This window comes from Cyprinodon variegatus, unplaced genomic scaffold (assembly GCF_000732505.1).
Source record: "Cyprinodon variegatus isolate N-32 unplaced genomic scaffold, C_variegatus-1.0 Scaffold323, whole genome shotgun sequence".
In the NCBI taxonomy this organism is placed as follows: Eukaryota; Metazoa; Chordata; class Actinopteri; order Cyprinodontiformes; family Cyprinodontidae; genus Cyprinodon; species Cyprinodon variegatus.
Genome location: NW_015150776.1, coordinates 41127 through 61667, shown reverse-complemented (window position 1 = coordinate 61667; position 20541 = coordinate 41127). Strand labels below are relative to the sequence as shown.

The following is a 20541-nucleotide window of genomic DNA, read 5'->3' as shown; positions in this document are numbered from 1 at the left end:
TAGTAGTTGTATTTGTTGTAGTGGCAAGAGTAATATTTCCCATCACTTTGGAGTTTGTTTACTCTGCAGCCACTGTAAGAAAATCCAGGTATTCAATAAATAAAAAAACTGGCTATTTTAACTACTGTTTAAGGAATCTGGAATAGTGTTCTACAGTATACTGCACAGATATTTTTTAAAGGAGCTTGATGCGAGTGTAGAACTGATTGTTAAAAATATTGTTTATGATAAAATTGTTCTGTATATTATTACCCTTTACATGAATGGGTATTTAAGATACATGCACATAATATTGACATTATGAAAAAATTTAAATAATACATTTTTTCCATTTATATAGTAAAAACCACAAATGGTTCATTTTTGAAAATAGCACAAATATCAACAACTTAGACTTTGTTGATTTTGTCAAATCTAAATATTGTTCTATTGACAATAAAATTAAATGAAATCTTACAAATTGAGATTCATTACAGATGGCAAAGATTTCACATTTCAATAACTGTAGCTACTTTGACTAAAGTTGAATGTTTAAATATTTTCTTTGTAAATAACTTCATTTTACACCCTGCTGCAACTAGCAGATTAACATCAGACAATCATACAAATCATCTATTAAATCATAAAATACTCCTTGTACTGTCATTTTTGAACTCTAGTTGAAGCATTAGAGAAGATGACATTTTATTAAAGCATTTTTTCTTACTAAATTTCATCATCATGAGAAGCAATGTTATGCCTGGAAGCTTTTCCCTTCATTAAGGAACCTAGCTCATTATTGGCTCAAGTATAAAGAAAATTACAGTTTGCATTTTTCAACTTGAGGAATTCTTCATTTCATAATAATAGGATTTCGTTCCCCATTTTATTCTTCTGCATTAAATAATACTATTCCCAGAGCCCATTAAGATATTTAATCATTACCAGGCGAAATACACTCTGCCAAGATAATTATGCTCGACGACGTTCAGAGATAATTCACAGAAAAGATGATTTCGTTTTGTCTTTCTTTTTTCCTTTATTTTTTTTTCTTTGTAAATTCCAAACTTACAAGTCTGTCTTATTTGCTTTTGGTTTAAAAAAAATAAAAAGTAAGAAGAGAAAAGGAGGTAAAACTGTAAAAATGACAAAGGGTATAAAAATAGACAAGAAGCTGGAAGAACAATAAATCATTCACAGACATGGAGGGTAAGGTCACCAAGGTTTAAATATTTATTATAGGCGTCAAGTCAAAGCTTTTAGCTCTTATGGGAAACAGTTTCCCTTCTCCCCTCTTTTCATGTTTATGTTTGCTGAATTATGCATCAAAACCAGTGTAATAAATACACTTTTTTTTGTCACTGTAAGACGTGTTCTTGAGTGGCGGCGGTAAGCCACCCTCAGTATGCAGGGCATTGTGAGACCCATGAAGGAATAGCATTCACATTCATTGTGATAGTTAGAAAATGCTTTGAAGCACTGGCTGACATTTCTTCTAAGGGATTAAGCTGCCAAACTGGACATTAGTAGTGACATCTTTAAAGATATATTGTCTAATTCAAGTTTTAAAGTCTGATCCTTTCCTTTTAGGACATATGGTTGTAGAATTTGTCTAAATGTTGAGGCACTTCAAAGAAAAAGTGCCACGCTATTGTCAAATACTGCCAATCCTGTCAAAGGTCTTAGAAAATATCCTGCTTTCTGTCTAATTCTCACCTGTTGCTGCTGAAATCACAACAATTCCCACTTCTCTTAGAGTTTTTCACCTGAATTATCTGTTTCCTTCTGTGGCCCTCCACTCCCCTGTGTCACCTAATTTATCACTCCCCACATCTAGTCTCCTTTCCCATCTTCAACCCTCATGTGCTTATACTTTTTAGCCCCCCATCCATCTCTCCCCATCGTTTCCCCTCTTACTTCTTCTCTCCTTCCTCCTTTTTCTCACTTTGTCTCCCTCTCCACTATTTGCTGGGTGTCCTGTTCCCTCTCTCTCTGGGACTGCCAGACCTCCTGACGGCTTAGTATTGATCCTTCTATCTCCTCACTAGCTAGCTCTCTCTCCCCTGCTCTCTGTCTTTCTAACTCACAAACACACACACGTACACACACCCACATACACATTAGGGTGACAAGATAAAAGGGTCTGTTATGCCCCAAGGCAAAGCCAGCTAAACAAGAGACCAGAGGCTCTCAGTGTCTAGCGTGCGCATCAAGAACAGAAACACTTAACAAACCCAAGGCTACAGACTTACATCCATATCTCTGACAAGAGCTGTCCAAATTACCATTTGGTCTATTTACAAGCTTACTTTTATCCAAGACTCAAGCTCTACATGAAATTATGCAGTTCTACTAGAATTGTGTTAGTCTGAACACTCTAATGATATCGCCTGTAGATACTGAATGCAACAAGCGCACTTGAAGTTTCTATGAAAGAAATCTTCTGCCAAATAAAGTTTTTTATGCTTTTTGGGGGCTTCTTGATTAATAGTTTGTTCTTGTTTTCTTTTAAAAGACTACATGTCTAACAAAAAATGGTTTTAAGAAACCAGATACTATTACAAAATGAGGAAAACAAAACTTGGATTTAAGTCCAGATATGATGTTTGTACCTCTTATATCTTTTGTTGAGTTTTTAATAATGGTTTGCTCTAATTTAGTCAGGTATATATGCTGATTGCCTGTCCATAAATTCCCTATGGGTTGTATATTAGTGGGTTCATGGTAGAATCTCCAAAACATTACATTTTTATCCTTATCCACTCAATACCTAATATGGCAGTGTGCTAAGAGCCATTGTCTTTTTAGACCTGTAGGTGAAGACTTTAACTTTCTCAATGATATCTTTATGACTTTCTACAGTGTTTTGATCTGTTATTTCATTTATATTGTTTAGTTCATCCAGCCCCTCCTGTAATACATCCTCTCATAACATGGCACTTTAATGCTCACACCTCACAGTAGGTGTGGTGTTCATTAAAGATTTTTATCTGGCCTGGTTTATGGCATGATATCACCTGATAAAGGCTCTGCCTTGGTCTTGTACTTATAACTTGTACTCTATCTTGTACATCAAACTTACAGTTTCTCTTTATTGTATTACAGGAAAAAAAATCACCAATTGTGTTATAGGAGCAGAGTTTTTTTTAAATCACAAACAGAAACATTTTTTTGGATACAGGTCTTCTTAAAAATGTTCTCACTCCTGCATGAATAAAATAAATGAATGCTCCTTGAATTAATTAACAAATTAAAGCAATTTTGTTTTGTTTTTCCATCAAACTTGAACAACTTTCTATTTGTTTGCAAATGTAGCATTGTATTTTTTGCTCAGACATATTTTTTATGGGGCAACGCATAATGCATTAAAAAAAATTAAGATCTTCGTCCTTAAGTATACTGTATTGGCAAACAAAGCTATTTTGTTGCTTTGGAAGTAATGACTTCCATTTCTTGTTGAAACCCTTTCAGTCTCTATTAGTACAGGTCATGTTTTACTGGAGAACGGAACTGTCTTCCATGCTCTCATTTCCCAGTTCACACCTTCATTCATTTGACCAAATCATTTCTTAATGAACCAGGAAAACAAAGGCTCCCATGGTTGAGGGAGCATAATTTGCATCTATATTTAGATCACACAACAGCTCACTCACACAGGGATAAAGCCTGGAACTTCCTCCTCAATGATGTGTCATTGAGAGGAGCAAAAACTCTTCAACTATAGAAATAAAGTCCAGTGCCTTGACCTTTAACCTTTTTTTTTTAGATTTGCGTATTTGAACCTTTGATAACATGGGGCATCTACAAATTATTATAAAATAAACCAAATCTGATTAGATCTACAATTCTCAACCTCCAATGTTTTTGTGAATTAACCTATTAGAAGCTTGTTCAGCCATGACAAAATTGCATAGATGTTCCAAAATAGCTAAAAGCCATAACGATATTTGTTTAAATTTATGACATACAAAGTCAAATTAATAATTCAAAAAAGCAGAAAAAATATGTTTAGATTTAGAATTAGTGAAGTTTTTTTCTTAAGAAAACAATTTATTTAAATTTACAATATGCTATAAGCTATTGTTTCAATACACAAAGAGTGATATATGTCGAGCATTAATTTCCGTTAATTTTGATTTGCAGCTAATTAGGCAGCATAATTAACAAAAAAACAACAACAGAATAACTCTGAAAAAAAAAAATGTCAGACAGGAAAACACATATTTATGATAAATATGTTGTCCATTTAAAAAGAAAAAAGAAAAAGGGTACTAACCTCTTCTATTATGTTAAACATTTATTTTCGCAGCTTTTTTCCATAACACCGCAACTTTTAAAACAATTTATTTGTGTTGGTAGAGTGTTGTGAAAAAATATTTGTGGATATCTATTTTACTTTGTGAATAGAAGATTTTTATTGCCAAAACTACAAGGCCCACCATTTTTGTATGTTTGTGCTGAGACCTTCTGAATGTGCAGTGGGTTGGAGATGTACGGTAATGTTTTGCAGTCTGTGATGTGGCTATAGACTGATTATGCTGTATTGTTTTAAATAAAGTCATTAAAGAGTCAAGTTGTTTCTACCTGCTGCCCCATACCCTGTGCAAAACTTAGTGGAAATACCTCAGCCATTAAACCCATGAGGCTCATATTCAGCTTTAAAGTGCATTTTTACAATAAAAACTTTCAGGCAGGTTTTATATGAAGAACATTTTCATATGAAAAATGTTTTTTGTTTTATTGGTTGTATCTAATTCTAATCTTGAATTTTTATTTTAGTTGTAAGTAAAAAAACTTTTCAAATTAAAGAGAAAACATTAGCAGTTTCGTAAGAAATACTGTATAATGGTGTGTTTCATGTAGAAAACAAATCACTGAAGAAAGCATATTTTTACTTGAATCAGTTTTACTGCTTTTATTACTCCACCATCACTCAAAAATCACTTTTTGGTTTTCCAGCAACTATGCTTAAGATTGAAACTGATGTGTTTTTGTGCAGAGCTTCATAATAGAAATGAAGAGGTACATATTTCAGATGGGAATAAGATCCTAACTTTTAACTGTGGCAGCGCTTGTGTCATGCCGAATGCTGTTCACCTCAGAGCTAACAACTGTCATGAATCGATACCTGGCATGAAAAACGATGTGACTTTCAGCTCCCGTGGCCACATCAATCACGCCATTACCATTAGCTCATCTCTCGACACCAACTTGGAGTCATCTCCCCTCCCTCTTCATGCTCTCTCCTCAGCCATATCCCAGTTTTTCCTCTCCTTCTTTTATCCAGCTTCTCTTTCTCTCTCACTCTGCATTTTTTTTCCTTCTCTCCCTCCCTGCCAACTCAGCGGATGCCCCTTGTCACAGCTCCTATTTCAGCCTTCTGAAGTTTCCTAATTGATCGCAATTAGAGCTGCTGCAGAGCAAAGCGATGGCGGAATGGGGGGGGCACTGAAACTGAGACGTGAACAGAAAGTCAGCGTGGATGTGTTTTAAATGATGCACTGAAAGTGATAAATATGAATCATCTTCTTTTAAGATCATGTACGCTGCATATCGTGCAGTTATTGTGGCTACTTTTGCCCATAAAATCTTTTTTTACAAAGGATAAAGGAAAGGTCAGAAAATATCATATAAAATGTCAGATGTGATATGGTAAGAAGAGATGAGAAGGACATAAAAACCATACTAGATAAGAGACAAGTAGACACAGAGTAAAATTTGAAATGTTTTGGTTACACTGTATGGTTTTCACAATTTCTTGAGCATGTATTTGAATTTGCTGAAGGGTATGGGCTCATCCCTTCAACACATATTAGTATTTGATTTATTGCAATCCATAAGAACCAGGATCACAAGACCACTACATTATAAGACAAAACTTTGACAATATTTTTTTGCCAAGGTTAGACATCCCATTTGCTTTAAACCAACATAATACGACTTGCGTAAAATTGCGTAAAAATATATGTAATTTTTGTTAAATATCCAATTGGGAATTGAAATAGAAATATATAAAAATGAAAATTAATTCCTGATAAAAACAATGCCCAGAAGGGTCAGTTGTCCTGATGGGTTCTTTTTTAAAATGCCTTATCTCTTCTCCATAAACCAGTTTAAGGTGCACCAAAACTGGTTTCTCACAACCAAACAAGGACAATGGCTTAATGACGGATCTTTAGTGCTCTAATGATGGTTTGCTGTTTGTAGAGGACTGAGTCATGTTCCCAATAAAGGCAGAAAGCTTGACTCTAAAGTCTCCACCACCTTTGAAAGATGGAGAGTTTCTCTACACAAAAATGGCCTATATTACCAGCATGACTCCCTATACAGGATAAGTCAATTTTATTTATGTAACACCAACTCACAACAAGTGTAATCTTAAGGCATTTTGCACAGACAATTGAATCAGTCAGATTAGTTCAGAGTTTTCTATCTTAAAAAAAAAAAATCTAAAAATAGCTGATTGCATTGAGTCACATTCTTGCAGGACACACTCCTCCTGGATGGGCACGTGGAAACACTAGCTATTCACTTCCTTTTTTTAAATTGATTTTGTGGCAAACCGAAGCATGCATGCAGTGACAGTGGAGTGAAACTCCCTTTTAACAGGAAGAAAGATGCAGCAGAACCAAGCTCATCATCTACTGTACATCCCTAGAGGAGTGACCACTAGTTTCCGGATGAGTGTAAAAATTGATGAACCCTTGGTTGATGATGTTGCACCTTCTGTCACATCCCTTTTGGGTGGGGGACTGGTCATAACCATCCTTGCAATTAAAATCCTAGTGAAAAATAAAGCACAATAAATTTTGTCTAATGATGATTACGTGGAAAATAAATGAAAAAGACCTCTATTAGAGTACAGATCTTACACAGCATATACAAATTGGGTACAAACATGTAAAAAGCAATACGTGTGTGTGGATGTTTTATTATCTAAATAACTATTGGAAATCTATTGTATCTTCCATTTATTGCACTGGAAAAACGATCTAGAAATAAGTAAAAATTTCTCAAATTATGTGTATTTTTCCTTTTTTTGAGTAGGTAAATGAGATGATTTGCCAATTGAATGAGTATTTTTACTCTTAAAATAAGATATTTAGATAAAATGCACTTGAAATAAGACAATGCAATTGCTTTTTCTTATTTTAAGTGTAAATTGTCTTGTTCCATTGGCAAAATGTCTCTTTTACCTTCTCAATTCAAGAACATATGCACTTATTTTAAGAAAAAATTACTCATCTAGGTTTTGATTTTTTCCAGTGTGGGTACCTGTCAAATCCAGAATATACATCAAAAGCCTCCTTTTCACATATAAGCAATACATAATAGTGTTATGGTCCTACTCTTTTGGACTTGAGTTTTTATTTTTCAGTTATCTGAGTAATTCTGTTTTGTTGATCTTTTGTTCATTTTACATTTTGTGTTTTATTTAAGCAGTCTTAAGTTACTCTCTGTTTCCCCCTCATGCCTGTTTCCTTTCCCCAGCTCCCCTCTAGTCTCTTCCATCCACACCTGCTCCATATCAAATATTTACCCCAGTCTTTGTTCTGTTTCTCATATATACTCTTCCTGTGCAGTTCTTCAGTGCTGGTTACTGGCTGTTACTTTGCATCCCATGTGTGTTTTCTCCTAATGTTTCCTGTTTTTTGGGTTTGATTTCTGGATTTTGTCTCAGTTTCCATTTATCTCATTAAACCTACAATAACTCATCTCTGCCTCCCTCATCTCTGCATTTGAGTCCTTAACCAACCTCCACCCTTATGTTGATAATTAGGGCTCCATATTTATATCAGAGATCTGATTGCCTCATATGTTCCTAAACAAGCACTTCACTTTCTATCTACAAGTTTACTATTTGTACCTAGAATTTCTATAAGTAGAATGGGTGGTAGATGTTTAAGTTACCTGGCTCGTCTCCTGTGGAACCAAACATCAGGTTTAGTGCATGAGGCATATCCCCTGTCCCTTTATAAGTCTTGGTTTAAAATATTCCATTCTGAAAAGTTATAGTTAAAGTGGCTTAGGTTATCCTGATCCTGCATAAAAATGCTGTATGATCTCACAGCATCAACTTCTACTTAAATATGTAACTGAACTTTAAAAAAGACAGTGAATAGCATAATCATTACAACTGCTATATGAGTCATCAGTCCACTTCTCAACAGTCCCAATCAAGGGCATAAATGAGAAATTTTGCGCATTTTTCTCCACATCTTCAAACAGCTCAGTGACCTTTTTTAGTTCTGATTTGCAAAAATTTTGTGGCATCTAAAGATTTGCCAGAACAAATCAGGAAAATTACATGATTTGGGAATAAAAGGTTGTTTATAAACACTAATTTAGATGAGGGCTATGTGTCTTCAGTTGTAACTAACTTCAAAGCACCAATCCTAGTTCATATACAAGTGCATTCTTTCCCCTTTTTTCCCCTTTACACTGTGGTTGAAAACTGGAAATCTTCATCAAAAACATGCAGTCCAAGATGTATTCACCTTGGGTCATGGCCAAATGTTTTGCTCTTACCTTCTTCATTCACTCTGCCCTCTGCTTTCTTGTTGGTTAAGTATATAGAGATTTCAAGCAAGGCATGGCTCACTTTCCCTTTGTTTTTGCCTTCTGTATTATACTTCATGTCTTTTTTGAGTCCAGTGCTGAAGCTGTCAACAGTCACTGCTGCCGCTTTGGTTTAGGGGTTAACTGCTTGTTCCGCCTAATTACATTAAATAAATCCTTAAACAATTCCTGGATCCGGACTATGATGTGGATCATCACCATAATTTAAAGGATTATTCCTTGGAATGAGGTGCACCTCTAGTAAAAATTTCATTAAAATCAGTTAAGAACTTTTCAAATTATCCTGTACACAGATGGATAGACAATCAAACTCTCCCAAAAACATAAACACCTTGGCGGAGATACGTACCTGATTTTAGGGATTAGGAAAAGTAATATAGAACTTTAAAAAGAAAAAAGGGAAACTGCATGAAAAATACATTTTGTGTGAATATATTTAAAAAAAAATGTTTAAAGACAGATTGTCACCATCTTTTTTTTAATTAATGTATTAATTTTTTAAGGAAATGTGGCAGCCGGGGGTGATAGACAGATAGAGCAGAAGTCATGTAATAGGCAGATAAAGAGATAGAGAAGCAGAATGACAAAGAGTAAGAATAACAATGGAGTCAAAGCTCCTTCCATCCTTCTTGCAAACATCACTGATCCCCCTTTCTCTCATTTAAATTCCTCTCCATTGTCATTTCAATCCAGGCCTAACCCCCAGAGCCTGGCAAATACGTATGCCCGCAATTCCTTGCAAACACTCATGGACATTAAAGCGTGCATGTATTGACCTCCAGCAGCAAGTGGGACAATCCCAGGGTGCAGAGCTCACACATCTCAGATAATCCTTATCAGCAAGCACACGCTGACAGTGTCTGCTGGAAAGAGAGGCTTAAGTTTCACCAGACTGCAGATGTCTGAGGGACCCTGCCCATGCTAACATGGGTGGGGGAACGGAGAGTAGCTTGTCACCAAACATCCATGCTCTTGTCAGCAACACAAGGGCAAGCAAAGTAGCAGGGCACTCAGCTGTGCCATGTCAACATGTATTGTTGACATGGCTAACTTTATTCTCCTTTGCGCCAAACATGCCGCAAAGACTTGTCAGCAGGCCTGCTGCTCTCAGTATTTGCCCCTTGATACATACTAAATGCATAACAGCAAAATAAAAAGCCTTGAAAGAAATGTCTAGTCAACATGGTCAGGACATGGTTCATTAATATTAATTAGGGAGATCATTATTACCTTGTCAGTACCTCCTTGTCAGAGATGGTGACCATTCCAGAATTGAATAGTGCAAAGAAAAAATACTTTAAGTATAGCATTAATAGGTTTATATTAATCCAATGACTGTGTTAGAGTCATGGGAGGATACCGCTCTTCACCTTATTTAACAGTTTTACACAGCAGTTAATGTAAGCCCTATGGATGGATGGATGCATGGAATGACGGACAGATGGAGAAATTGATGGATGGATATTTACATATGGATCAATTTCAGTAATAAGGTGACAACAGAGTTAGCAGAACTTTCAACTCATTAAGGACACATTAAGAACTGTCAAATTTCTCAGATATTCTCCTTAGTAAAACTAATAATGACAATAATATAACCTGGATATAAATTATTATGTTATAGAGCTGTCAGATGTTAACTGATTATATCTCTTGAAACCTTTTTTGGGACGATTATTTAAGAAGATGTTCCATTCCTAGGAAGAGGGAAAATGTAATTTTTTATTTTTTTTTTAAAGGTATAGAGGATGATAATTTATTTCTGGGTGGATCATCTAAATAAGTGGTCCTGATAATTGTCAATCATTCTGGTGGTATGTTTATGTAAGGCCGTCCAACATGCTCATCCCGTTAGCGATCTTTTTCTGCGCATGCACACTTTCACTTTCGGTTAATAGGTGTTCCCTCTCCTAAGCGAGCACAGGGTTGTGCATGTGCATTGCGAAAATCCTCCACAATACATTTAAGGCTATTTTAAATAGATAAAGGGAGGACAGGCTTTAAGGTAAAGATCACACATAACAGCAACTGAAGCACAGGCAGACTGAGGCACATGCACACACAGTTATACAAATACGTTTTTTTTTAAATGTACTTGTCATAATTGCAGAACCTAAAAGTCAATTTCAAAGTCAATTTGATGGCAAAATGCATCTGCAAAGGGGGAAATCAGGAAATGAAACAGACAAATCAATGCCAATTTAATTTAAAAAGAAAAGATGAATCCTTGTGTATGTGTTTTTCTGACGGGCTGTATGCTTGTGTAAAGGTGGTTCTGCCGACCAGGCAACCCAGAGAGATCATAACACACAAACTCTCACATTACTAGTGACCCCTCAAGCCCCCCTGCCAGTGGCAACCCTCAGAAACACCACCACACACAGGCACGCTTGTCAGCGGGGAATCCATGCACTTTGCAGAGATGCATGTCAGTAGAAGGACAGGAAGGAAGGGTTGCATGTCAATGGGCTATATCACATGTAGACCAACTGATGGGAGCTTCTTTAGATGCTAGATGAATAAAGGTTATCAGGTTGAATCTGTGCTTTTTATCCATTCCTTCTTATCTACGCTCCCTAACAGAAGCGAGAACAGAAAGTAAGGTGACAGCGACAAAAAATTATTTTGGCAAAACATCAAATATAGATAATTATAATAAAAAGAAACTCAGATTTTAAAAAGGATCAGTTTAAAACCCTAACGTTTAATTCACTAAATGAATTTTTAATGGGGCAACTGACATGAGTAATCAAACAATAAATAAAGGATTAAAAACAAATGAGTTCATACATGCCTGAAGTTACAAGATACGTAATGGACTAGGTCTTTCTTCCTTTTTTTTCACATGTAAATTAGTCAAAATTATTTTGAAAAAGAAGATAAACCTTGTTATGTTCGCTCTGTTATCACTTTAGGCCTGCTGGTAATATGCATCACCATGCCTGCTCCAAACAGTGTCCTTGCTATTTTATAGGCTTTGTTCAAATGTTTTGCTGCTATAAACAGCAGATGAGCTTTAATGTGTTTTTTTTTCTTCAATTTAGACTTGTCTTGTTAGTGTGTATTAACATCTGATTACATTTTATTATTGTTATCGTGAAAAGCTGTTTCTACTAATTCCAGGTCTTTCTGCAGCTCTTGCAAAGTGGTCATTGGTTGTTAAGAATGCGTTTGAAGTATTCTTCTGACTCTTCTGTCAGAAATTGTGCCAAGAACACTGGGTAATGAATGGTTTATGCTGAAATTATGTTTTTTCGACTACAAGATCATGGGCCTAGTGGTGCTCACTCAAACAATCAGAGGTTTAGACATCTGTTTTTAACCGATGTCATAAAAGTGTTTCGTAAAAAAAAAATAAAACAATTGTTCAAAACATTTTGTTTAGCTTTTTGTTGTTTTTTGTTCTTTTCCTGACCCATTTTTATCGCCCATCATTTAGGACCAAGCCTGACGCTGATTTGAACTGATAAAGATTAGGTTTTTAATTAAAATTTTGACAAATTTCAGCATGGTCTTTTATTTTTATACCTTTTGCAGCTTATTTTATTTATGTTTTTAATACTTACTGAAACATTTTATTTCACTACTAATTAATTTCACCTATGTAACATTTCTAAACATTGCTTCTCTGGTTGTTGTGAATGTGCTTCAAACAACAAACCACAAGACATATGCTCCTGAGAGAGGAAATACATTCTTCAACTTGATCTCAATTACAATGCTGGCAAAAAGGAGAATCTCGGAGTAATTATGCTGCATTACACCTGTTTTTCAGCAGAACCCTTAAGCTGCTGCGTTGACCGGTTCAATCCACCAGACTGGCACAAGGGAAATCTGAGTTGGAAATCTTAGCTGGGGTAAAGCACACAAGCAATGCCCCCCCCAACCTACCTGTGCCACCAGAATTAAAGTCTAGCTGATGAAATGCAAGGCTTAGATCTTCCAGTTTGTTGCTTCCATCAATCGAGGGGAAAACAAGCTGCATTTGGTCATTCTCATTCAAATATCATTTGTTTTTTATGTACAGACATAACTTCAGGTAATTTGCTGTATTTAATTTTAGTGATATTTAATCTTAGGTTCAGATCTTGATGAGTAAATAAAAATGTGTGTGCACACTATCTGTGTTCAAAGTTTTGCGGCAGGCATAGACTTCCCTGTATGTAACCCAATAGTCCTTCGGTGTCTGAATGTGTCTGCATGGAATCTGGATATCTGTCTATGTGTGTGTCCATGCCGTCTGCATATTCTATGTGTGTGTGTTTGTGCGTACAAATTTGTGAACATGCAAACCAGTGAGTCCCCGCCAGCTTGTGTCTGCATTCCAACCGTTCCTATATCTGACCATCCACATATGTACTTCACTGACAGTTCTGGTCACAGGAACTTTATACGTCTACACAGAGTTCTTTCAACACCCACCGCTCCACACGAATTCACAGACATACAAATCCTCATGCTGACACTTGCATGTCACTGAGACAACCAGATAAAGCCAAAGATGAGATATTGGTAGACGAGCAGTTACAGTTCCCCCATACTAAAAGAGGTTCAAAACATGTATTTGTTTCATTTTTGAGCTACAAACCATTAAGATTGTACAATTCTTGTTTTGAAGCTTAATTATTATGTATACAGAGATGCTTAACAGCTTTTTCTGTTTTTCGTTTTTTTTAAAGTAATTAATATGAGATAATCTGAACTCGAGTATTCATTATGAAAAGCAGCTTGCTTAAAAAAAGAAATAAGATATTAAGTGTTTGATGTAACACAAAAGGTTTCAGCAATAGAGGCAGAAATAAGGGTTATGGATTATGTTTTGGTGAATTCAGAAATTTAAAAAACCTTTCAAGGTTTTTATGCTCGGAAAAGTAGAAAAAAAAAAAAACAAGTTCTTGCATCTGTTTAAAACCTTAAGACTTGGCATAGACTTACCATAAAGTGGGTAAAAAGTTGACTCTGTCCTCCTCTTCACCCTGCAAATAAAACACAGAGTCAGTCATTAGATCCAGGGACAGAGATTAGGAGGAAAGCATCCTATCAGGAAAACAAGCTAAGTTTAAAAAGACAAATTAATGTTTAACTTGTCAGATAGCCTAAAAGGTATACAGAGCCTCACAAGGTCATTTCAACTTTTCACATTTCTTTAGACTGCAAATGAATAAGTGTGTCGAAGGAAAATATCTGTAATTTATGTTTTTGAAATAATAATCTGCAAATCAATTTCATGCAGGCCCTCTTTTCTTTTTATCCCTTAATACAGTAGCCTAATTTGGACTATGCTCTTTAAACTTAGCACTTCTGGTTCTCTGCATTGTTTATTTATTTATTTTTTTTTATAGAATTCAAGTTGAAATTAGGTCTGGACCTTTAAAGAGCTAGTTTTTATCCTGTCTTTTAATTTGGGGACTCAGAGTAAAGTGGTTATTAGAAATGTCTTGAACATAAAAACTTTTGGTTCAAAAGTGACCAAATGTCCTTGAGGGAGAGGATGAATAATTTTGCAAGTTATTTTAGCATCTAATGTTTATACAAGTTTTTTCATTTTTTTTTTATTCAGTTATGGATCTCATTGGATGCTTTAAAAGGATTAACTGCAATTTGTAAAAATGATATAAAACAGCTAAGGCATAAAACAGTGAGATAAAGAAACAAAAAAACAAAAAAATAGGTTTTCAGTTATTGAAATAAGAAAAAGTAAAAAAAAATGTTTAGTGAGAAAACCTTGCCATAGGCTTTTCACAGCAGTCTTATCTCCCCAGTGCATTCGCCATTTTCTCTCCATCTGGTTTCAGTTCTTTCCACCTGCCCATCAGTCTGCAGCTATGGATAGGTGAGCCTATTACACGCTTCTCACATTGTTCACTAGACACACTTAAAAATGCATGTGCACAGACACACTCACACAGCATACGTACAAGGTTTTACTTAATGGCAATTTATCTTTTCATGCATATTAGCCAAATCTGCTGCTCTGTAAAACGGCTGTCAGTGAAGCCACATCATGGCCCTGATGAAGTGATTCAGTGTCCAGAGGGAGGAGCTCAAATAAGCTCTTTACTAGGGAACATGGGAAATAAACTTGCACAAATTCATACAATGCATTTAACACTGGAATTGAGTTTTGACTTTGAAAATTTGACAAAAATCTAAAGGACATTACCAGATAGATAAAGTGAAATTAAAACCAGAAAAGCTGTTTTTTAAGCAGACCTATATTTTTCATATGGTTGACTATTAGCAGTCAGGAAAGTCCTAACAATTCACTAGTTAGATTAACTTTATTTTCATTTCCTGAAGGCACAATCAAAGTTGGCTTAACTGTTGTTAGATAAAGATTTTATATACTGTATGTAAGTAAATTATTGTTATATATTTAAAAAGCTAAATGATCAATCATGCATTATTTGGAGTTACCAAAGAAGAGCCAGCCATTCTAAACAGATATATTTTTTGTAATTATTTTTCATATACTGGTTTTAATGGAATAATTTTTATTTTCAAAAGGTTTATTATTTATATACAAAAAAAATTGGTTTTATCTTCTATCTATTTTTTATCTTTGATCTGATTTTGATTGGTGTATTAGCAGTTTTCTAATTAACGTTATAATTATAGACATAGTGTCATACAAAATTATTTAAGCTTTGAGCTTCATAAGGTTTTATTCACAAACTGAAATGTTCATGATTCATAATTTATCTGAATCACAAAGAAAAAGAGAAAAATATTGGAAGGAAACTTATTAAACTTTCTGGAAATAAGACTTGTTTTGCAACTGTATATTCTTTTCAACTCGCCCATTTTTTTCTTCTCCATCCAACAATGCACTACTTTGTTATGATCTATGAAAAATTCCCAACGAAATGCAATGAAATTCTGGTTAGAAGTTAGCAAAGGTGTGGTGGATTCCATGAGAGATACTACTTGTTTTTTTGTTGCTTTTTGCTGCCCAGAGGTAAAACAGTCATCATAAATATAACTAAGGGCATCAGTCCCTGATAGGCTATTTATTTACTTCCAGAAACCTTGTCCCTGAGCAAGGGTGACCGTTTTGCTGGTAGACAAAAGGGAAAAATAAATAAATAAATAAAGGTGAAGTGAATTTGCTGATGCTGCTGAGCGCCAATGTTGCAGGATGTGCAATCATGTGAAACATCACCTTTTAGTCAACTACACACCTCCTCTGCACCTATCTTCTTTGCTCTACCTCGATCCACCTTTCAGCTTGTCTCATCCTCCTTTGCTCTTTCTGTCTCTTTGCGCCTCTGTGTCTTTTTCAAGCAGAAAAAAAACCCTTTTTGTGTATTTATCTAGTGTCAGTGCTCCCCCAGACATTGACACCAGCTGTACTATTTCAGTTAAGCAGCTCCTGAACTCTCTTGGTGACACATTAAGCGTCATGCAAGCTCAGAAAAACAAATATTATTAGTGCTGCATAAAAGGAAAAAATACAAATAATTAACTTAAAATGAAACCAACCACATCAGCAAAAAAATGAAGAAATAAAATCCCACAGGCCTCCTGCAGTTCCAAAGAGGATGCATACCATAAGCAGACTAGACTAAAATTGTTTACGAGAAGACTGAATCGTGATTGTGGATGTTAAAATGGGCTAAAACAGAATACGGAGAAGTGCTAAATACACTGTAGCCACTACAGTGGGGATTAAAATAGATTGGAAAGAGTGTAAATAGTGAGAGATGACTCTCAAAGATAATAACACACGCAGCATGTGTCTTTTCACCACTCCAATAACAGATCGCATGGTTTCACAGCCAGAAATATCAAAAATCCATTCATATTAACTTTATAATATTCAGTGACAACACTAAGGCTTAGCAGCGTGGGTGGATTTTTGCTTCAGAGAGTAAAACTTGATATGAATCTTTAAATCATGCTGCTACATTCTGATTTAGAGATACAGTAGAAGAAATCTGATAGCAAGCTTGGTTTTTGTGACTGTGGCATGACTGTTTGCCATGTCTCTTGGTCACATAAAGCACTTTGCAAACAGATGTTTTGGAGTTGGCAGCTAAAAGGGGATTATGTGCATGAAATTTTATGCTTCTTTTAGTTTATAATCAGGAAAAAAAAAAGCCTTTGGGGCAAAGCGCATATGATTTGTTCACTGAGGTTTCATACTGGATGACTAATACTGCTGCTTTAACACTCTTAGTCCAAAGAGTATATATACTCTTTGGACTAAGAGTGTTATATATACCCTAAAGGGTATATATTCACAATCACAAATATTGTTGCAAACTTTAATCCATATATTTAAACTAAAAACATTTTACTAAAGTGAAACTCTTTGCAACGTATTGGAATCATCCCCTTACTCCGGCTTTACTGTAGCCTAGTAAACTAGCCCCACCCGCCAGCGGCCAAAATAATTTTTCCCTGCGAGTGGTCTAGCCTCGATCAATGCCCCAGGCCCTATAACTGGCGGGCCAATCACAATGCAGAGATGTGTTTTGAATTTCTGGATGCATAGCAGTGGGGGTTTTGAGGGCGTGACGACAAAGCTGCACAACGCTGGAGAAAGCACAACAAGGAAGATGGCAACAACTATTGAACTGTTCTCGTTTGACTCAGCTTTGTAATCAGTTTTGGAAGGATTTGGCTTGAGGTTTTCGTTGAAATGTGAGCAGGAAGAGGCTCTACACTCATTCATTTTTGAGAAGGATTTATTTTTGAGAAGGAGGTATTTGCCGTTTTTAACGACAGGCTGTTTGTTTACACTCCCCCACCAGCTTTTTGTCGCTCTTACTACGTCAAAGTCAGTTGCGCTCATTGGACAGAGGGTTGGAGAATAGGCACAGACACGGTGTGAAAAAGAACGGGTTGTTCTCATCAATAATCTTTCGATGTCTCATTCATCGGGGCCAGAGTAAATTACACATTTAATCTCACATTTAGTCTGGTTTATCAGGCTAGCGTCCCTGCTTATCTTCAGGAAACTCCTAAAGACCCACCTCTTCAAAGGTAATCTCCTAACCTAACTGTTATCCATAGCTCTGTACCCCTCTACTACACTTTCTGTACTTCCCTCTTCTTCTTGTCTGTCACCACTGATTCTGACTAGGGGTTTTCCTCCAGTGAACCTGTTGTCAAATTGATGATAACTGTAACATTGTGTCTACTTTGTATGTCGCTTTGGATAAAAAAGCGTCTGCTGAAAGCATGAACAAATAATGCTAATGCAAAATTCTCCTAATTCAGTTTCCTAAACTATACAGAAGTGAAAATATCTGCATTACATTCAACATTGTGTCAGAAATACTAGCTTCACAAACACTTTAAAAGTAAAAAGCAAGCAATCAGAGCATGCTGATCCTCCACTGTAAAAATGGGTTGTCCCTAAAAGAATGATATAGCAATGAAAGCTTGAAAGACTATATTTTAATTACTTATTTTTGGCAAAATTAGATTTACAGGCCAGTTTATATTGAGGAAAAACAAACTTTATGTAGAGGCCCCAGGACTCAATGTCTTCTAGCATGAGAATAAAATATTTTGAAACATTAAGCTTTTAAAAAGATTCAAATAGAAATATACATAAACAATTCACCCTATTCAGAATGAGGATAAACTTTGGCAAAATGTAAAAGTCAGGATAGACAATTACAAGATTACCCTTGTGGATTTGCAAAAAAATCAATGTACTAAAAGAAGTCCTAAGAGCAACTGAGCTGTGCTATGCAGGAAATCCAATAAGAGTTCAGTTGGAAATCCACTGAATCGTTACCTCTACTTGTTTCTGTCAATCATGGCTATAATTAGAACACTAAGAGAGAATTTTAGGAAAGGTCATGAAGGGACAGGTTATTTGACTGTTTGCATGGTAAAAGTTGATGGTACTGAGAAATAAATGGAATTTGTCAGTTTTTTTGTAAAAAAACAAAACAAACAAAAAACATTCAATTACTGAGTGGCGCAAACATAATTTTATTTTTCTTCCAATATGGTGCAGCATTTATCCACTCTTCTTAGAATGAAACAATATTAAGTACTGTCTTATATGATCCATATTATAAGATTTAGAAAGATGCCCATTGATAGAGATCACCAAGCTTTACCACTAAGCAGTTTTTTAAGACTCATCCATTAGAGCTGAAGTGAACAGCTGTGTCCACAGAAATAGCACCAGAGTAGTGGCTAAAAAAGCATCTGCAAAATCTCATCAGTATGAGAACACATTTGATAAAGAATTTAAAAGCGCATACAGAAGCAGATGAATCTTACTTATGATTTATTTCAATCAGTCAGTCCCAAAGTTTAAATAGAAAACAATAAAAGAAAAACAAAAAAAATGGCTCCTTTGCCATACTTAAAGGTTTATGTGAGAACCTGAACATCAAGCAATTTCAAATAGGAATTTTTGCACATTGTTCCCATGGGACATAACATTATCTGGCACTCAATCAAAAATCACCATGTTGGTATAGGCACAGGAGCCGAGTAAATTTGGCCGCTAAGAAATAGTCAACTTATTTTTATTTTTTAGAAAGCTTGCAATAGTTGTTGTTCTTGCGAAAGGACTTCCCAGCTATTCAGACTGTTAAGCAAGCCAACAAAAATGACAAAATACGGTTGAGTTGGATGCTGAACGTCAGCAGAAACATCGACTGTAGGGTTCAACCATTATTTATTTTTATTAAACTGGAAAACTTACAAAAAACAAAGAAACATACAGGAATCAAAGACTTCAACAGAGGAATCCAGCAGAGGGGAATCAAAAACCAGCATATGCATAAATATATAAATGCACAGTTGTATGGAGCCACATGGAAAACAGCTAAGTACTAAAAATTGAATGGAGACAAAGATAACTTAAATCTACAAATAAGTGAAAACAACTGTGGTTAATGACATCACTCGAGCATGCTTAAATTAGAGATAGTCAAAAAGAAAAAAAAATATGGTTTTGAGGAGGCTTAAATCAGTCTAAAATTTGGACTTAAATCAAATCATGATGCTGCAGCATCATATTAAAACGGCTGTTTTTGCCTAAAACCCTTTCAATGGGAGTGAAATAACACAACTCAGTAAAAAGAAATCTAAACCCTTCACCTTGGAAGAAAAAATGAAATGATAAGTTCTTTGTAAGGTGTTAAGTAGTTTTTCTAAAGTAAATTGCAGACTCAGGTTGAGAGCAAACTAGAGGTGGCAGGCTCACAATATACAGTAAGCCCCATAATCTACTTCATAACTGTCATCACTGAGCAGATGTATTATTTAGAATCGTCTTATACAGTATCGGTTTATTCTAATACTGTACAATAATGTGTTCAGGATCTTTCTCATAACAAAAAGGACAGAGGTAGAGGGTAAACAAGGACATTATTTGCCTAGTGAAGAGGAAGAAACGAAAATTGGAGGGTCTCAAAGCTATAAAGCAAGCCATCAAAGCAAAGGCAGCCATTAATCCAAAAGCCAATAAGGATTGTATATTCACTGTAAGAAAGGAATAGGAACTAAGTAGTGTCCTCTTTAAAAGCTGGATACAAGCAGCTCTTTTGCTTGCATAAAAAATTCATAAGCATCCTCATATGCATACCCTAACAGACATCACCTCTCCAAATTAATCTTTATCCCTTCTCTAATAGTTGGAATCTAAAATCCAAATAGAAACTGAGCCCAACAGCAAACAGCTGGCAGTATGATAGTTTTTTTGTTTTGCTTTGTTTTATGTAATTAACGAGAAAACTACCAAAATACTTCAGTATGTGAATACGTCAGCCAGCAAATGAACAGTTTAATTCATAAAAAATAAAATAAAAACCTTACAAACAAAACTTGTTGTGTCAAACTATGTTTGTGGGGGCTATCCATTGACCAGCATTCATTCCCACTCATTTCTATGGCCTAAGAGTAACCGATACCAATACTTACCCAACCCTAAACTTATTCTAAATTCAGTTTACACAGTCCTAAGCCTGACCCCCAGAATAGAAGATTTCCTCATGGGGGCCAGTT

At 35.5% G+C, this 20541-nt stretch overlaps 1 protein-coding gene across 1 annotated transcript in view; it reads right to left on the bottom strand.

The window, feature by feature from the left end:
* Window positions 1-20541, bottom strand: part of LOC107091063 (ciliary neurotrophic factor receptor subunit alpha-like) — a 268089-nt gene that overhangs the window by 212676 nt on the left and 34872 nt on the right. Inside the window, exon 2 of the mRNA XM_015384788.1 lies at window positions 13495-13535. Within this exon, the coding sequence (XP_015240274.1) occupies window positions 13495-13497 (3 nt within the window). The 5' untranslated portion in view covers window positions 13498-13535. The remainder of the gene's footprint in view (window positions 1-13494; window positions 13536-20541) is intronic.